This window comes from Emys orbicularis, chromosome 1, assembly GCF_028017835.1.
Source record: "Emys orbicularis isolate rEmyOrb1 chromosome 1, rEmyOrb1.hap1, whole genome shotgun sequence".
Taxonomy (NCBI): domain Eukaryota; kingdom Metazoa; phylum Chordata; order Testudines; family Emydidae; genus Emys; species Emys orbicularis.
The window spans coordinates 331,238,106-331,256,431 of NC_088683.1; the positions used below are offsets into that span (position 1 = coordinate 331,238,106).

Consider the following 18,326-nt stretch of genomic DNA (forward strand, 5'->3'; position numbering starts at 1 on the left):
TGTTGCAAAATGTGCTAAAGATTCATATGCCCCTTCATGCTTCAATCACTATTCCAGAGGACATGCATCCATGCTGATGATGGGTTCTGCTTGATAACAATCCAAAGCAGTGCAGACCGACGCATATTCATTTTCATCATCTGAGTCAGATGCCACCAGCAGAAAGTTGATTTTCTTTTTTGGTGGTTCAGGTTCTGTAGTTTCCGCATCGGAGTGTTGCTCTTTTAAGACTTCTGAAAGAATGCTCCACACCCCAAACCGATCATATTTTGAAAGGAACTTCAGATTCTTAAGTCTTGGGTTGAGTGCTGTAGTGATCTTTAGAAATCTCACATTGGTACCTTCTTTGCGTTGTCAAATTGGCAGTGAAAAAGTGTTCTTAAGACGGACAACATGCTGGGTCATCATCCAAGACTGCTATAACATGAAATATATGACAGAATGCAGGTAACACACAGCAGGAAACAGACAAAATTCTCCCCCAAGGAGTTCAGTCACAAATGTAATTAACGCTTTTTTTTTTTTTTTTTTTTTTTAAACGAGCATCATCAGCATGGAAGCATGTCCTCTGGAATGGTGGCCAAAGCATGAAGTGGCATACGAATGTTTAGCATACCTGGCACGTAAATACCTTGCAATGCCAGCTACAAAAGTGCCATGCGAACATCTGTTCTCACTTTCAGGTGACATTGTAAATAAGAAGCGGGCAGCAGTATCTCCTGTAAATATAAACAAATTTGTTTCTTTTAGCGATTGGCTGCACGAAAAGTAGGACTGAGTAGATTTGTAGGCTCTAAAGTTTTACATTGTTTTGTTGTAGAGTCCAGTTATGTAACAAAAAAGAAATCTACATTTGTAAGTTGCACTTTCACGATAAAGAGATTGCACTACAGTACTCGTATGAGATGAATTAAAAATACTATTTTTTATTTTTACAGTGCAAATATTTGTAATAAATATAAAGTGAGCACTGTACACTTTGTAACTGAAATCAATATATTTGAAAATGTAGAACATCCAAAATATTTAATAAATTTCAATTGGTATTCTATTAATTAGTTAGTTAAAAAGTTAACTGCGATTAATCAAATAGCCCTAATAAGCAGTATTACTTGTAGTGTGGGAAGGATGTAGGGATTCAAAAGTAACTAATAAAATAAAGAGCTGTGTGACGAAGCGGGAATTTGTTTGTATGAATGGTGGTGTGTGAATCAGGTAAAGACTGGGATGAAACAGAGAGATGAGACTCCCTGAACATTTGTTCACGGTCCCCATGCCAAACCTAATGAAGGAAGGGTTGGTCACAGAACAATGGGTAAGACAGCTGGGGGGAAATTTATAAGACATGTATGTGTATCACAGAGGAGCAGGGGCAGAAACATGCCAAAAAGAGAGTATACTTTAACAAACAAGCCCAAAATATAGATTGGCAAGTAGGAGACAGAGTGATGGTGCAGTTAATCCCAGGGGGAAAAAAAACCTGTTTTCCAGCACCTAGGTGTGGAAGCCCCTACTTTATAATACAAAATAGCCAGCCCTGCAGTTTCTGGTACTAATAGAAGCAGGATCTAAAAGTGAGAAAATGGAGAAACAACAATCCAAGTTTGGGAATATGAGGAAGCCTCTCTCATTGAAGTGATAGCAAGTTGCCCAAGTCAGTTGTGGTGTGAAATAAATAATGCCACTGGGTATTGCATACAATTTTGCAAATGGGTTGAAGACAAGCAAAAGCATGGCGATTGTGTAAGGATTGACAATTGTAGTATCAATCCCGATTTAGGGAATGGTATCCTGAATTTTCCATACGTGTATTGAAGGTATGCAGGGCATGACACGTTTTGTGTTCCCTGTAAAATGTAATCAAACAAAGGCTTATTGATATGTACCCTTTTGGGAATCAGGAAGGTGTGACAAAGCTCTGTCCTTGTCTCCGTGGGGCCCGCGTTTCCTGGCAGATTTTGCTAGCCTCAGAGGTTTACTGTGACCCTCCACGTAGCCCTTCTCTCTGTCTAGAGGCAAGGGTCACAGCTTACTGAGCCATTTTCATCATGAGCCAGAAAGGGAGGTGAGGAGAAGCAACCCTCCCTCACACAGTCTCTGTTGTCTCCCAGTCTCAGTGATTAATCGGGGAGGAAAGGGGGGAGCCCGGGACTGCCCTCTACTCCGGGCTCCAGCCCAGGGACCCTAATAGTGTCAGCTATGGTAGCTGACTTTTTGGAAATAGGACGTGTACAATTCCCTGGGCCACTTCCCCACAGCAGCCCCCACTCAATATCTCCTTCACCGTTACCTCAGGGCCTCCTTCCTTGCGCCTGATATGGATTTGTACTGCTTCGTTCCTCTAACAGCGTGGCTTCCTCCTACAACTCCTGACACGCACACCTCACTGACTAACTGGGAGGCTTTTAACTTGTGAAGCCAATCAAGGGCTGCCTGGAACGTGTCCCAGTCAACCTAGCTATCTCCACTGCTTTCTAAAAGGATCTTAATTGGCCCCAGGTGTCTTGATTAACCTGGAGCAACTGCCATTTGGTTACCATGGTACCAAGGATTTGTTTAGCCTGGGGCTAACATACCTGTTCCTCACTAATTTACTATAGCCATCTGGCCTTGCCCCATCACATATCCCCCACTCTGCTCAACATCATAGAGTTGGGCAACTTGGGACGCCAGGCAGTGTGCTTGTGACAGACCATCAGCATTGCTGTGGTGGCATCCAGGCCTGTGCCGTATGCAGAACTGGAACGGTTGGAGGGATAAGAACCAGCTGGTAACCCTTGCATTCTTTTACTTATTCTGCTGCATCCATTGGAGGGGTGCATGGTCCCTCACAAGAGTAAATCGCCGGCCTAAGAGGTAATAATGCAGTGTCTCCATGGCCCATTTGACAGCAAGGCATTCTCTTTCGACTACTGCATACTTCTGTTCTCTTGGGAGCAGCTTTCTGCTTAGGTCGAGGATTGGATGTTCTTCGCCATCCATTTGCGACAGAACCACCCCCACCTCCGAAGCATCTGTTTGTAAAATACATTTCTTGTTAAAGTCCAGGGCTATGAGTATGGCGTCATTACAGAGGGCCGTCCGAAGGTCTATGAATGCCCCCTCTGCTGCATCGGTCCACTTCACCATTTCTGGATCTCGGGCCTTCACCAGGTCCGTTAGGGGACTTGCCCTAGTGGTGAAGTGGGGAATAAAACGTTGGTAGTAGCCTACCACGCCTAGGAACGCGCAGACCTGCTTCTTTTGGGTCAGCCGGGGCCAGTTTTGAATCGCTTCTAGCTTATTCGTTTGGGGCTTCGCTATGCCCCTGCCTACAATATATCCCAGGTACCTAGCCTCTGCTATCCCTATGGCACATTTAGCGAGATTAGCAGTGAGGCCGGCCTGCCTTAAAGTGCGCAGTACTACCTCAACTTTCTCCAAGTGGGTTCCCCAGTCTGGCGTATGGATGATGACATCATCTAGGTATGCGGCTGCATAACTAGTATGGGAGCACAGCAGCTTATCCAGGAGGCGCTGGAATGTGGCCGGGGCCCCATGTAGCCCAAAAGGGAGGACGGTGTACTGGAATAGCCCGTCCGGGGTGGAGAACGCTGTCTTTTCTTTAGCTTCTTTGGTCAGGGGAATCTGGGAATACCCTTTTGTCAGATCCAATGTAGTCAAGAATCGGACACTACCCACTCGGTCAACCAGTTCGTCGATGCGAGGTATGGGGTATGCATCAAATTGGGATACTTCATTCAGTTGGCGAAAGTCATTACAGAATCTCATAGAACCGCCAGGTTTAAGCGCTAGAACGACTGGACTGGACCACTGACTGTAAGATTCTTCAATAACCCCTAATTCTAACATTTTCTTTACTTATGCCTTGATTTCTTCTCTTTTGGTTGCTGGGATTCGGTAGGGTCTTAATGTTACCTTGGCTCCGGGGATCATGCGGATATGGTGATAAGTCTCAGTCGTCCCCCCCCGGTTTTGTAGAGAACACATCTCGGTTGCGATTAATCATGTCAGCTGCCTCGATCTTTTGGATCGGTGTCAAGTCGGGTGATATCCTCACTTGCTTGTATAAGTTATCCTCCTGGGAAATGGTCTCCTGGGTGACTAAGCATGCCTCTCGATCGTGCCAAGGTTTTAGAAGATTGATGTGGTAAATTTTCTCCGATTTCCTGCGGCCTGGCTGCCGCACCTTATAGTTCACCTCTCCCATGGCTTCAATCACTTTGTAGGGTCCCTGCCACTGGGCCAACAGCTTACTTTCTGCTGTGGGCACCAGGACCATCACTCGATCCCCTCGTTAGAACCGTCGAAGCTTTGCTTGGTGGTTATAATGGGTTCGTTGGGTCTCCTGTGCTTTCTCCAAGTGTTCCTGTACAATGGGCGTAACTCGGGCTATCCGATCCGTCATCTGCAATACATGCTCGACTATGTTCCTTCCGGGATTTGGCTCCTTTTCCCAGGCTTCTCTGGCTATATCCATTATGCCCCAGGCGTGGCGCCCATATAGTAGTTTGAATGGAGAGAAATCCGTGGAGGCTTGTGGAACCTCCCGGATGGCGAACATGAGGTAAGGCAATAGGGTATCCCAATCTTTCCCATCCTGGCTCGCCACTTTCCTGATCATGGCCTTGAGGGTCCTATTGAACCTCTCCACAAGGCCATCTGTTTGCGGGTGATATACAGAGGTCCATAGGACTTGTACGTGGAGCAATGAACAGAGATCTTTCATCAACTTGGACATGAAAGGTGTCCCTTGATCAGTCAATATCTCCTTGGGTATCCCAACCCAGGAAAAGATCTGTACTAGCTCCTTAGCTATTGTCTTGGAAGCCGTGTTGCATAGGGGGACGGCTATGCATATCGGGTTGCATAGTCTATTACAACAAGCACATCTCGGTGGCCCCTAGCTGTCTTCTCTAGGGGCCCAACCAGATCCATGGCTATGTGTTCAAATGGTACCTCTATTATTGGAAGAGGTATCAAAGAAGCCCACAAATGTGGGTGAGGGCTATGTAGCTGACACTCTGGACAAGAGATGCAGTATCGCCAGACATCTTTGTGTACTCCTGGCCAGAAGAACCTCCGCAGGATCCGTGCCTGGGTTTTCTCTACCCCTAGGTGTCCTCCAAATAGGTGACTGTGGGGGAGGCTCAATATGGCTTTTTGATGTTTTCGTGACACCACAAGTTGATGTCTCTCTTGCTCCTGCATTTGCACCACACGATAGAGGAGATCTTTCTTCACTAAAAGTAAGGTCCTGGACCCCAGACCTTCCCCTCCATGGGTATCCCATCTATCTCGGCCACCTCTTTCCTGACGATATCATATCTAGGGTCCTCCGCCTGGTCCCGTCCGAAAGTCTCTCTCCTGGGACTAACCTTCCCGAGCTCCCAGGGGCCGGCTTCTGCTTCTTCCAACAGGTTGCCGCCATCATGGCTGGGGCCAGCCTCCGGCTCACCTTCGGTGGTAGTAGTTTCTCTGATGGCTGCTCGTGTCCATCTGCCTACTAGGGCGGTCTTCTGGATCCGGGTTCCCAAAGCTTTCACAGCCTTCCTCTCTTTTTTTTGTCTTCTGGGTCTTTTGGGGAGCTAACAGATCCTGAGAAATCTCAGCAAACATCGAGGGTTGACATTCCCCCGGGGACAAAGTCACTGCCATCAGCGTCCCCACCTCCCTCCAGCCTCTCCAGGGGGAGTAAATTATCAAACCCTGGATAATCCCTCCCAATGACTACAGGATATCGGAGTTTAGGAACTATGCCCACTGTCACCTCAATGGGGTTCCCCTGAACCTGTATCTCCGCCGGGATGGTGGGATAATGGCTCATGACCCCATGCACGCAGGTCACTGCTACGTGTTTGGCTTGTAGCAGCTGGCTTCTTTTCACCAGCTTACCTGATATAAGGGTGATAGCACTCCCAGAGTCCACCAGCGCTGTAGTTTCTGCTCCATTTATCTTCACCGGCCTGGTGTAGTTATGCGGGGCTAATGCGACGCCCGCAAGGCAGATAAGGGAGCACGGGACCTCCCAATCCCCCAAGTTACATTGCATAGGCTCCTCAGTGCTGGGACACTGTGCTGCTATGTGTCCCCACTCCCCACATGCATAACATCTATAATTGCTTCTAATCACTCCCCTATCACAGGGGTTAGGGGGTTTAGTCCCAGGGTTCCCCCCACTCAGGCCAATCCCTTCCTTCTGGGCTCCCCGCTGGTTTTCAGCCCCCCCCCCTTCCATCTAGGACTCCCCAGGAGTTTGGCTGCCCGACCTTTCAGGGTTGGGGGTCAGGTGCTTGCTTCGAAAGGGGCCTTCCTTAGCTAGTCGGGTCAATTCCCTGGCTGTCATGCGTCTTTCTACCAGTGTGATCATCTCATCACAGGTGGACGGATCGTTCTGGCTTACCCATTTGCGGACATCTGGTGGCAGTCCTCGCATGTAATGGTCCATGAACAGGGTCTCCAAAATCTTCTCTGGGCTGCACACCTCGGGCTGTAACCACTTCCGCGCGAGGTGTATGAGGTCGAATAGCTGGGACCCCGGGGGTTTATTCTCCTGGTACTTCTACTCATTGAATCTCTGGGCCCGTACTGCTGCCATCACCCCTGATCGTGCTAGGATCTCTGCCTTCATAGAATATCAGGGTTGGAAGGGACCTCAGGAGGTCATCTAGTCCAACCCCCTGCTCAAAGCAGGACCAATCCCCAGACAGATTTTTGCCCCAGATCTCTAAATGGCCCCCTCAAGGATTGAACTCACAACCCTGGGTTTGGCAGGCCAATGCTCAAACCACTGAGCTATCCCTCCCTCCTTCAGTCGGGTATAGTCAGTGGCATCCGTGGCAGGCAAGTCAAAGTAGGCCTTCTGGGCCTCTCCGCACAAAAAAGGGGCAAGAATACTGGCCCACTGCTCCTGGGGCCACGGCTCACGCTGAGCAGTCTTTTTGAATGAGAGGAGGTATGCCTCTACGTCATCTTCTGACGTCATCTTTGGCAGACAACCAGTGGCCCTCAGGGTTCATGTCCCGTCAGACCTCCGGGCATGGGTGGTGAGGATCTTCAGCTCGTCCACTACCTCTTGCAAGAGGGCACGATCTTGGGTCGCCTAGCCCATTACTAATTGATTCATTTCCTGCTGTAGCCACATAGACTCCTGTTGGGCTGCAGTGGCTTGTACCAGAGTTCTTACCACCTCCTCCATTGTGGTACAAAGCAAACAAACAAACAAAAACCCAAAACCCCTGTGAATTTTTTTTTAAACCTCTTTCTTCCGCCACGCTGTGAATGATGATCCCACCCAACGCCAGTTATGACAAAGCTCTGTCCTTGTCTCCGTGGGTCCTGCATTTCTTGGCGGATTTCGCTAGCCTCAGAGGCTCACTGTGATCCTCCACATAGCCCTTCTCTCTGTCTAGAGGCAAGGGTCACAGCTTACTGAGCCATTTTCATCATGAGCCAGAAAGGAAAGTGAGGAGAGGCAACCCTCCCTTGCACAGTCTGTTGTCTCTCAGTCTCAGTGATTAATCGGGAACAGGAGCAGGGAGCCCAGGCCCGCCCTCTACTCTGGGGTCCAGCCCAGGGACCCTAATAGTGTCAGCTATGGTAGCTGACTTTTTGGAAATAGGACATGTACAATTCCCTGGGCCACTTCCCCACAGCAGCCCCCACTCAATATCTCCTTCACTGTTACCTCAGGGCCTCCTTCCTTGCGCCTGATATGGATTTGTACTGCTTCGTTCCTCTAACAGCACAGCTTCCTCCTACAGCTCCTGACACACGCACCTCACTGACTAACTGGGAGGCTTTTAACTTGTTCCAGCCAGCCCTTGATTGGCGTCACATGTCCCAATCAACCTAGCTATCTTAGTTGGCCCCAGGTGTCTTGATTAACCTGGAGCAACTGCCATTTGGTTACCATGGTACCAGGGATTTGTTTAGCCTGGGGCTAACATACCTGTTCCTCACTACTTTACTATAGCCATCTGGCCTCGCCCCATCACAAAGGGTAGAAATAATGGTGGCATAAATATCGTATACTGAAAAGGAAAATTCAGAATACCGCAAGGTGGAGGCAGGAGTCAGTAATGGATTGGTTAAAGCCCCCTTAAAGAAGTGCTGTACAATGATGTATAGATACAGGTACTTGTGTGATTTAACTTGACTTCATTGCATTTGCCAAAAGGATTGTGTCCACCATAGCTTGGCCAATTGTATGGCAAAATGATAAAGGACCATTAGAAAGACTTTGTGATAGAAATGCAGAAGTAAAAGCACTCAAATCAATTCAAAGGTAAAGCCGACGGAGCCTATCCACCAGTGATATAACAGGGTGGTTTGTAGAGAGAGCATCAATCTGAAACCAGGTGGACATTGAGACCATGTGGGAACATGATCGATCATTCCAACACAAGCTGGCTGCAGACATACAAAGCCCAATGAATGAGCAAAGCAAAGAACTTATTAATCAAGAACTTTTGAATGTATATATGTGACACTCTACCTCAAAGCAGCATCCTGGCACTCCATATTCACCATGGTGATATGATTAAGGATGTTTTGTTTTGGACCTTGACCTTGAAGGACAAGAAGTGCGGGCAGTGAGGAAGCGAGATTCTTTGCTTTAGGCTGCAATAAAATTGATGCCTTGACAATCCCTCCCTGACTGTCTTTCGAGACCCACCCTCACCACGACTCTCCTGGCCAGTGGCAGATTAGCCACTGGGTCCAGGGGCCCTGGCCAATGGAAGAGGGGAGGGTCCCCAGCAGTGGAAGCCCAAAGTACCAGCCGCCAAGACCAGAGAAGCTCCCGCCCCCATAGCAGCAGTGCCCTGACCCAGTCAGCAGCCGCAGGACAGGAGAGGCTCCTCCCACTAGCAGCCACTGACCCCATCAGAAGTCGTGGGGCAGCAGGACAAGCCTCCACTCCCAACCCACTCTCCAGCAGAAGCGCCAGGCCAGGAGAAGCCCCAGGGCCCTGACCCTGGTCCCCCGCAGAAGTGCGGGGCGGAGGGGGGTGGCAGGGGAAGCCCCAGTACCCAGACCCCCGCTGCAGCCCTGGGACTGGAGGAGCTCTCACTCCCCACTGCGGCCCCAGGGCCCTGGGGACAGAGCTTCTCTGGGCTTGGGGCTGCAGTTGGGGGGTGGGGAGGTGCAGAAAGGAGGAAAAGGGGTTGCCGTGCTGCAGTGGGGGGGGGGCGGAATGGAGGGGAAGGGCAGAAAGGGGTGGGGCTGTTGGCAGGGCTGCAGGCAGAAGGGGTGGGGAAGGGCCCCCCCAGGAAACCTTAATCTGCCTCTGCTCCTGGTTGAGAAACACTGAACTAAACAAAACAAACAATCTTGTTCTTGAATGCAGCAGAAGTGCTTGCTGTCCAACTCTAAAGCTGGACAAATCTAGGTGAGGTGACCACATACCCTCTTAGTGGGCACAAGTTTATTTTAGGCCCCAATCTTGCAAAACTTTAACTATGCATGTTGTCCCATCAGCAACAAAAATACTTGTGCACTTAAAGAACCTGCATGGATTTGCAGGATTAAGACTAAATTTGAACCATGCATTACAAAAGTCATGAAGTGCTTTGAAATCTACTGATGTCAAGTACTACATAAGAGGTAGGTATTGTGTGATTCTACCTAAATTTTACTAGATGACAAGCTTTATAAGTTTTATTAAAACTTTCCAGAAGAAAACAAAATACAGGACTTCCCCCAATGAGGAAAAGGAAGCCTGGAATACTAAGGCAAAAGCTCTGATAGTAAAAGGAAGCTCTCTAATCAGAATGTCAAGAATTCCCCAACATACATCAGTTAAGTAAGGCCAAAACTGAATTTCAAATACTTTAAAATGTAAACATGTATTTGTAATGTAAATGGGCACGTCAGTGACTAGGAAAAAAAATCTGCTTTAATTGTCAAAGTCTGATCCTGCAGACACTTACATACACAAACTTTCCACATGTTGAAGTTCAATGGCACTATTTATATGCGTAAAATAAATTAAGTGCATAAGTGTCTTCAGGATCATGCCATAACTTTACTTTTAAACTTGAGCACAGATCTAATTAAAGGAAGGGAAACAACCCGAAGTTAGGAATTAATAATATTTAGTAACAAAGCAGACCAAACAGTAGATGGTGCTATAGTTGCATGTCTTGTGAAATCAAGTGTTCAAAATGCTCTTCTACTTAAGTCTTTTTTCTGATTTAAAAAAAAATAAAATAAAATAAAAAAAAATCTGTATAATGGTAGTGCCAGGAGAGTCTAATCAGCCTATAATCTCCGGCGCCAATCCTTCAAACATTTACACATGCCTTTAAATCAAAGGGACTATTGCTTGGCATTAAGTACATGCATAAGTGTCTGCAGAACCCTGCCTAAACAGACAATAAGTCGAGAAAGCCAATTTCTCCCATTCATCAGGAGGCTTCAAAAGAGTGTTTCTTTGGACAATGAGGCTGTATTATGTTGAGGCCTCTGGTTAATTACAGTAAGATTCCAAAATCTACTGCCAATGAAAGTTGTGGATTTAATGTATTACTTTAAAAAGCAAAGCAATTATGCATATTTGTCCTCTCAATACAGGATTTTTTAAATCTAAACAGTGGTAACACAATTTCTTGTCATTTGGTAAATTGCAACAAATATTGTATTTATTTCAGTGCCATTGTTTGTACTTCTAGATGAAAAACCTCAAGATCACCACCCCATGGTACAATTATTTTATTTCTAGACTTGGCAAGAACTAGAGCTTTCCTTGGCTGGCTAGATATCAAGCCTGCCTTGTTCAGGACAAATCTCCAGCATGTTTGCATGACTTCAAGAGTTGAACGTCTAAAACTAACATCAGGTTGCCTTAATGAAGACACAGAGACATAGTTTTTATTTACCCATAAAATTTTAACTAGAAAGTGGAGTACAAAGAACAGGTTTTGCCTGACCTACTCGTACAGGTTGGGATACTGAATATGTGAACAATATATAATCACATTTTCACCGTGGCAAGATTTAACATTTCACTGGTATCATTGTGGAATGCACTGGAATAAAGGTGAAGCCAGTTTAAAACAGCCTATGTAGTTTGTAAGTAAAGAGGGAAGACTTGGGAACTCCAATGGTTTTTGTGGAAGTTACTGTATAAATAAGGGAATTCTTGTACAATTCTAAGAAAGGCCGTGTGCACAATGGAAGGAATTGTTAGCTCTGAAATTAATTTGCATTTAACATTTCAGTATTTAATACAATTAGTTGGAGGCTTCCACCACCTCTCTTTTAAAGCAGAAGTTTTTCGAAAACTCAATTTGTTTTTGTTGTAATTTGGTTTAGCTCTGCTAACATTTCAAGTTCTGTCCGCAGAAAGCGAGTAACTTTTGTTTTTGGGTGATATCTGAATAGCTGTACAAGAGTTCATGACCCCTGGAGTGACTGCCCAATTCTGTTCCCTATGCTGCTTGTCACACCAAACATTTGCAATTCCCTACACCTCTTCTAAAGGAAGAAGTCATTTAATAGCACCCACCAGTGTACATACAGGGGACAATTCCGACCGTAAGGCCCCAATCCTGCAAACCCTTGTGCATAACTTGCGCATAACTAAAACAACAAGGAGTCTGGTGGCACCTTAAAGACTAAGAGATTTATTTGGGCATAAGCTTTCGTGGGTAAAAACCTCACTTCTTCAGATGCATAGAGTGAAAGTTACAGATGCAGGCATTATATACTGACACATGGAGAGCAGGGAGTTACTTCGCAAGTGGAGAACCAGTGATGACAGGGCCAATTCAATCAGGGTGGATGTAGTCCACTCCCAATAATAGATGAGGAGGTGTCAATTCCAGGAGAGGAAAAGCTGCTTCTGTAATGAGCCAGCCACTCCCAGTCCCTATTCAAGCCCAGATTAATGGTGTTAAATTTGCAAATGAATTTTAGTTCTGCTGTTTCTCTTTGAAGTCTGTTTCTGAAGTTTTTTTGTTCAATGATAGTGACTTTTAAATCTGTAATAGAATGACCAGGGAGATTGAAGTGTTCACTTACTGGCTTTTGTATGTTACCATTCCTGATGTCAGATTTGTGTCCATTTATTCTTTTGCGGAGGGACTGTCCGGTTTGGCCAATGTACATGGCAGAGGGGCATTGCTGGCACACGATGGCATATATAACATTAGTGGATGTGCAGGTGAATGAGCCCTTGATGGTGTGGCTGATGTGGTTGGGTCCTCTAATGGTGTCGCCAGAGTAGATATGGGGACAGAGTAGGCAACGAGGTTTGCTACAGGGATTGGTTCCTGGGTTGGTGTTTCTGTGGTGTGGTGTGTAGTTGCTGGTGAGTATTTGCTTCAGGTTGGGGGGTTGTCTGTAAGTGAGGACTGGCCTGCCTCCCAAGGTCTGTGAGAGTGAGGGATCATTTTCCAGGATAGATTGTAGATCGTGGATAATGCGCTGGAGAGGTTTTAGCTGGGGGCTGTATGTGATGGCTAGTGGTGTTCTGTTATTGTCCTCGTTGGGCCTGTCCTGTAGTAGGTGATTTCTGGTTACCCGTCTTGCTCTGTCAATCTGTTTCCTCACTTCCCCAGGTGGGTATTGTAGTTTTACCAATGCTTGATAAAGATCTTGTAGGTGTTGGTCTCTGTCTGAGGGGTTGGAGCAAATTCGGTTGTATCTTAGGGCTTGGCTGTAGACAATGGATCGTGTGATGTGTCTTGGATGGAAGCTGGAGGCATGTAGGTACGTATAGCGGTCAGTAGGTTTCCGGTATAGGGTGGTGTTTATGTGACCATCACTTATTTGCACTGTAGTGTCCAGGAAGTGGATCTCTTGTGTGGACTGGTCCAGGCTGAGGTTGATGGTGGGGTGGAAATTATTGAAGTCCAGGTGGAATTCTTCAAGGGCCTCCTTTCCGTGGGTCCATATGATGAAGATGTCATCAATGTAGCGCAAGTAGAGGAGGGGCACTAGGGGACGAGAGCTGAGGAAGCGTTGTTCTAAGTCAGCCATAAAAATGTTGGCATACTGTGGAGCCATGCAGGTACCCATAGCAATGCCACTGACTTGAAGGTATAAGTTGTCCCCAAATCTGAAGTGGTTGTGGGTGAGGACAAAGTCACAAAGCTCAGCCACCAGGCGTGCTGTGGCCTCATCAGGGATACTGTTCCTGACAGCTTGTAGTCCATCCTCATGTGGAATATTGGTGTAAAGTGCTTCTACATCCGTGGTGGCCAGGATGGTGTTTTCAGGAAGAACACCAATGCATTGTAGTTTCCTCAGGAAGTCGGTGGTGTCTCGAAGATAGCTGGGAGTGCTGGTAGCGTAGGGTCTGAGGAGAGAGTCCAAATAGCCAGATAATCCTGCTGTAAGAGTGCCAATGCCTGAGATGATGGGGTGTCCAGGGTTTCCGGGTGTATGGATCTTGGGTAGCAGATAGAAAACTCCTGGTCGGGGTTCTGGAGGTGTGTCCATGTAGATTTGTTCCCGTACTGTAGCTGGAAATTTCTTGAGCAGATGGTGTAGTTTCTTTTGGTATTCCTCAGTGGGATCAGAGGATAGTGGCCTGTAGAATGTGGTCTTGGAGAGTTGCCTGGCAGCCTCCTGTTCATAATCCGACCTGTTCATTATGACTACAGCACCTCCTTTGTCAGCCCCTTTGATGATAATGATGGTGGCTGAGCTTTGTGACTTTGTCCTCACATGTACCTACATGCCTCCAGCTTCCATCCAAGACACATCACACGATCCATTGTCTACAGCCAAGCCCTAAGATACAACCGAATTTGCTCCAACCCCTCAGACAGAGACCAACACCTACAAGATCTTTATCAAGCATTCGTAAAACTACAATACCCACCTGGGGAAGTGAGGAAACAGATTGACAGAGCAAGACGGGTAACCAGAAATCACCTACTACAGGACAGGCCCAACGAGGACAATAACAGAACACCACTAGCCATCACATACAGCCCCCAGCTAAAACCTCTCCAGCGCATTATCCACGATCTACAATCTATCCTGGAAAATGATCCCTCACTCTCACAGACCTTGGGAGGCAGGCCAGTCCTCACTTACAGACAACCCCCCAACCTGAAGCAAATACTCACCAGCAACTACACACCACACCACAGAAACACCAACCCAGGAACCAATCCCTGTAGCAAACCTCGTTGCCTACTCTGTCCCCATATCTACTCTGGCGACACCATCAGAGGACCCAACCACATCAGCCACACCATCAAGGGCTCATTCACCTGCACATCCACTAATGTTATATATGCCATCGTGTGCCAGCAATGCCCCTCTGCCATGTACATTGGCCAAACCGGACAGTCCCTCCGCAAAAGAATAAATGGACACAAATCTGACATCAGGAATGGTAACATACAAAAGCCAGTAGGTGAACACTTCAATCTCCCTGGTCATTCTATTACAGATTTAAAAGTCACTATCATTGAACAAAAAAACTTCAGAAACAGACTTCAAAGAGAAACAGCAGAACTAAAATTCATTTGCAAATTTAACACCATTAATCTGGGCTTGAATAGGGACTGGGAGTGGCTGGCTCATTACAGAAGCAGCTTTTCCTCTCCTGGAATTGACACCTCCTCATCTATTATTGGGAGTGGACTACATCCACCCTGATTGAATTGGCCCTGTCAACACTGGTTCTCCACTTGTGAAGTAACTCCCTGCTCTCCATGTGTCAGTATATAATGCCTGCATCTGTAACTTTCACTCTATGCATCTGAAGAAGTGAGGTTTTTACCCACGAAAGCTTATGCCCAAATGAATCTGTTAGTCTTTAAGGTGCCACCAGACTCCTTGTTGTTTTTGTAGATACAGACTAACAGGGCTACCCCTTGATACTTGCGCATAACTGTCACTCACCCGCACCGACGCTTTCCGGACTGGGGTGTAAATGAGAAGGTGGATCTGACAAGCCAGGACCAGAAGAGTGAAGCACATGGTAATAGCAGAGGGATTACGCTGACACGTCCCCGCCCCCAGGCTGATTCGCTTCACGCCCACCCCCGTCCCTGCACTAGCTCACACACCAGGCTCGGCCACCGCTTCCCCCCGGCAGCTACTGACCTTCCAGGCGGCTTCCGCGGGCGCCCGTGCAGCGCCGAGCCCGGGGTGCCAGGCCGGGCTCGCGCAGGGGCTGACAGGGCGCTACCCGCGGGCGGGGGCAGAGGCGCCGGGCGGGGCACCAAGGGAACAAGCGGGGGAGGGAAGCCCCTCAGTGAGGGCAGGAAGCGGGGGGGGGGGGGGAGGTTGGGATCCACCGGTCTCCCGCCCCCCCTTACCTGAGCCGCGCCCGGGCGGAGACGCCGAAGAACCGGCCCGGTGTCCGGGCAGCAACGCTGTCCCCGTCCGGCCTCCCCGCGGCTCCCCGGGACGCGGCCAGGAGCCAGCGGCAGTGGCAGCGGGAGGAGGCCGCGGCGGCCCGCAGGAGACTGGCGGTGCCCGGAGCAGCCATGACAGGAACGGAGCACAGCCAACCCCGCTCACTGTGAGTAAAGTCCAACCGCTTACACAACCGGCACAAGCTACGGCTATTCCCCAAGGTACTTACGTCTTCTACGGGGCGTAGCCCTCGCTCCACTTGCAAGTGTCTGTTGATGGTTGGTAAGCAAAATGCGCAGAGCAATCTCCTCCTTCTGTGCGGGAGGTACGCAACGTACGTAGAGCCGTCCTCTAGTCTACAGCTGCGGGTAAGTAAATTACGTAGTGTGTTCCTTGCTTGAAGCTGTGGAGGGGGTTACGCCGTGTCCCAGGCGCCCTCCCTGCTGCTGCGGCCCCCTCTCCAGCCTACTGCCCTAACTCCCTTGCCCGCTGCTCCAGCCTCCTGTCCTCCAGTCACCTCTCTGGCTGCCCCTACCTGCAGACTCTCCAATGCCCCTACCTGCTGTTGCAGCTAGGGTGACCAGATGTCCCGATTTTATAGGGACAGTCCTGATTTTTGGGTCTTTTTCTTATATAGGCTCCTATTACCCCCCACCCCCTGTCCCGATTTTTCACACTTGCTGTCTGGTCACCCTAGTTGCAGCCCCACTGCTTCTCTCTGGCCACTGCACTGTACCTCTGTGAGCCCCAGCTCTCAGGAGCTGGCTTCTCAGACCCTTGGCCCAAGCTCCCCTGTCACTGGGTTTGCGGAGGCTGACAGTTCTCTTTACTTTCCATTCTTCCAGGGGTGACTGGTTCACCCATCATCCCATTTCCAGTATTCAGCAGGGCCCTCACCTCCCCCTGGATCTAACAGGTCAGAAGGATCATTACTGCTCTTTCCCTCGTGGGGCTGGATCCTAGCAAACTAACCTCAGCTCTGTTCCTGTCTTTTACAGGAAGGGCACCAGGCAAGCCCCAGTCTCCTGTACCCAGTCTGATAAAACTTTTCACACCATCATGTAATCTTATTATGGCAAGGGTCAGCAGATGACACAGTTAAACATAGTTCTTTATTTTTGCTTGTGAGGAAACTTTTAGTCTTGGAAGAAAATGCTGTGGTGTTAGAGTAGCAGCCGTGTTAGTCTGTATCCGCAAAAAGAACAGGAGTACTTGTGGCACCTTAGAGACTAACAAATTTCAACAAATTTGTTAGTCTCTAAGGTGCCACAAGTACTCCTGTTCTTCTTGCTGTGGTGTTGTTTATCTCTTGCAGTTTCTATAGGAGATAGGTGGCAAGCATCAAGGGAACTTGCTGTCTGCCTTAATATCTCCAGCTAGAGTCAATTATTGAGGCAGAGTTGTTCAATGGACTTTGTTGTTGGAACTGAAATACCTGGAAGAGGGGATTGCCTGTATGCCATTTGTGACCACTTCTATTCCAGGATTGGCGTCTATTTGTGAATAAAACAAGTTACACTAAGAATATTCTCAGACTCTTTCTCCTCCCAGGTGGAAGTCAGCCAGCAAAACCCCCGAGATCTGGTTCCACTCACTAAAGGAACGATAATACATGCCATATGAGCAATGATAATAACTGAATGTTAAGAGTGCAAAATGAAGCACTCAAAAGTCAGAAAAAGTCAAAGCTAAGGTTGCCTGTGCAATCTTAGCTCTGACCCCTTGTGCATATGCATTAGTACACGCATTTAGTTACATGATCACACACTACAATACTGTATCTGCAGATTCCCTACATCCTTCAGCATGCAGGTTGGACAGTGAATGAGGAAAGAGTGCAATATTTATTTCAAAATAACTTATTTAAACAAAAGTGAAGAGGAATGGGTAACAGTCAGGAATCCCTGAATTTGGATTTTCCATAAGATTGATTTGGTGAGTGCTTGGCCCTGGCTGCCTTATGAATTCAGGTCTGTGCCTTTGCTGCTCTCAGATGTGGAGTTAGAGGGGATGGAGAGTGGGAGAACGCCTTGTTACATTTCTTTTGGGCAGAATTCTTTTATACAGTTCAAATAGGGACAATAACCTTAAATAGAGTCTGAATCTGGTGCTAAAGTTTCTCTTTCAAACTTCATTTGGACCTCTTCAGTCACTGTTTATGTCAATATAGCTTTCGCAGTGCCCATAATGATTGGTACTCAGAAGAGTAAGTGAAGTGGTGGCTGTGTCCTATTATCCTTTCCAAAGCTGGTCCGCCTCATTTTCCTTTCCTTTCAAAGATCTCCATGTTTTGTACAAATCAAGAGAATCAGTTTTGGCTTACCCTGAGTCTGTGATTTAAAAAAGTATTTGAATTACCTAAACATTAAGGAGAGCTCTAAATTTCAACTTGGATAAGTTTAAGTACTTCCCCCCCCCCTCTAAAAGTCCATCTTATGTGTATTTTATTACTCTCACAACTTAATTGGTGGGTGCGGGGGGAGGAAGGGAGTGGACAACAGGAAGTCAGGAGTGGTCCTACCTCCACCACACTCTGTAAACTCTTGGGGGGGCTGGTATCATCTTTTTTTTGTTAGAAATGTATGTAATAATGGCACAGTGTGGTCTGAACTCCTGATTATGGTAGTACCTAGAGGTCCCAGTGGAAATAACAATAAAGGCCTGTTTATGACTGCACAGGTGCAGGGCAGCCATGAACTACAAACCCATGACTTTCAGCCTAATGCTCACTCCTCTTGTCACTGCTTCCTCTGTTATTTCTCTCTTGATGGTTAAACCTTATTATCTGTAATAGATATAGTTCACAGATTCCGAGGCCAGAAGGGACCATTGTGATGATGGTACTCGACAAAAATGAATCCTTACAACCCTCCCCTAAAACACACAAACAATACAAAAAGAATAAGTGAATGTCCTTTGATGTTGGTGACTGTAGTTACTGTGTACCTGGTTGTCTGTGCCATAACACCAGTTTTAATTCCATTCACTTAATATGAAAGTGA

General features: G+C 47.4%; 2 protein-coding genes across 2 annotated transcripts in view; one reads left to right on the forward strand and one right to left on the reverse strand.

The window, feature by feature from the left end:
* FDX1 (ferredoxin 1) overlaps window positions 1–15,457 on the reverse strand; it is a 42,865-nt gene extending 27,408 nt beyond the window's left edge. The window contains exon 1 of the mRNA XM_065405057.1: window positions 15,285–15,457. Within this exon, the coding sequence (XP_065261129.1) occupies window positions 15,285–15,457 (173 nt within the window). The remainder of the gene's footprint in view (window positions 1–15,284) is intronic.
* A 153-nt stretch (window positions 15,458–15,610) lies between these two features.
* The window catches only part of RDX (radixin), a 125,389-nt gene continuing 122,673 nt past the window's right edge, over window positions 15,611–18,326 (forward strand). The window contains exon 1 of the mRNA XM_065405032.1: window positions 15,611–15,692. The gene's annotated coding sequence lies outside the window, so the exon portion shown is untranslated. The remainder of the gene's footprint in view (window positions 15,693–18,326) is intronic.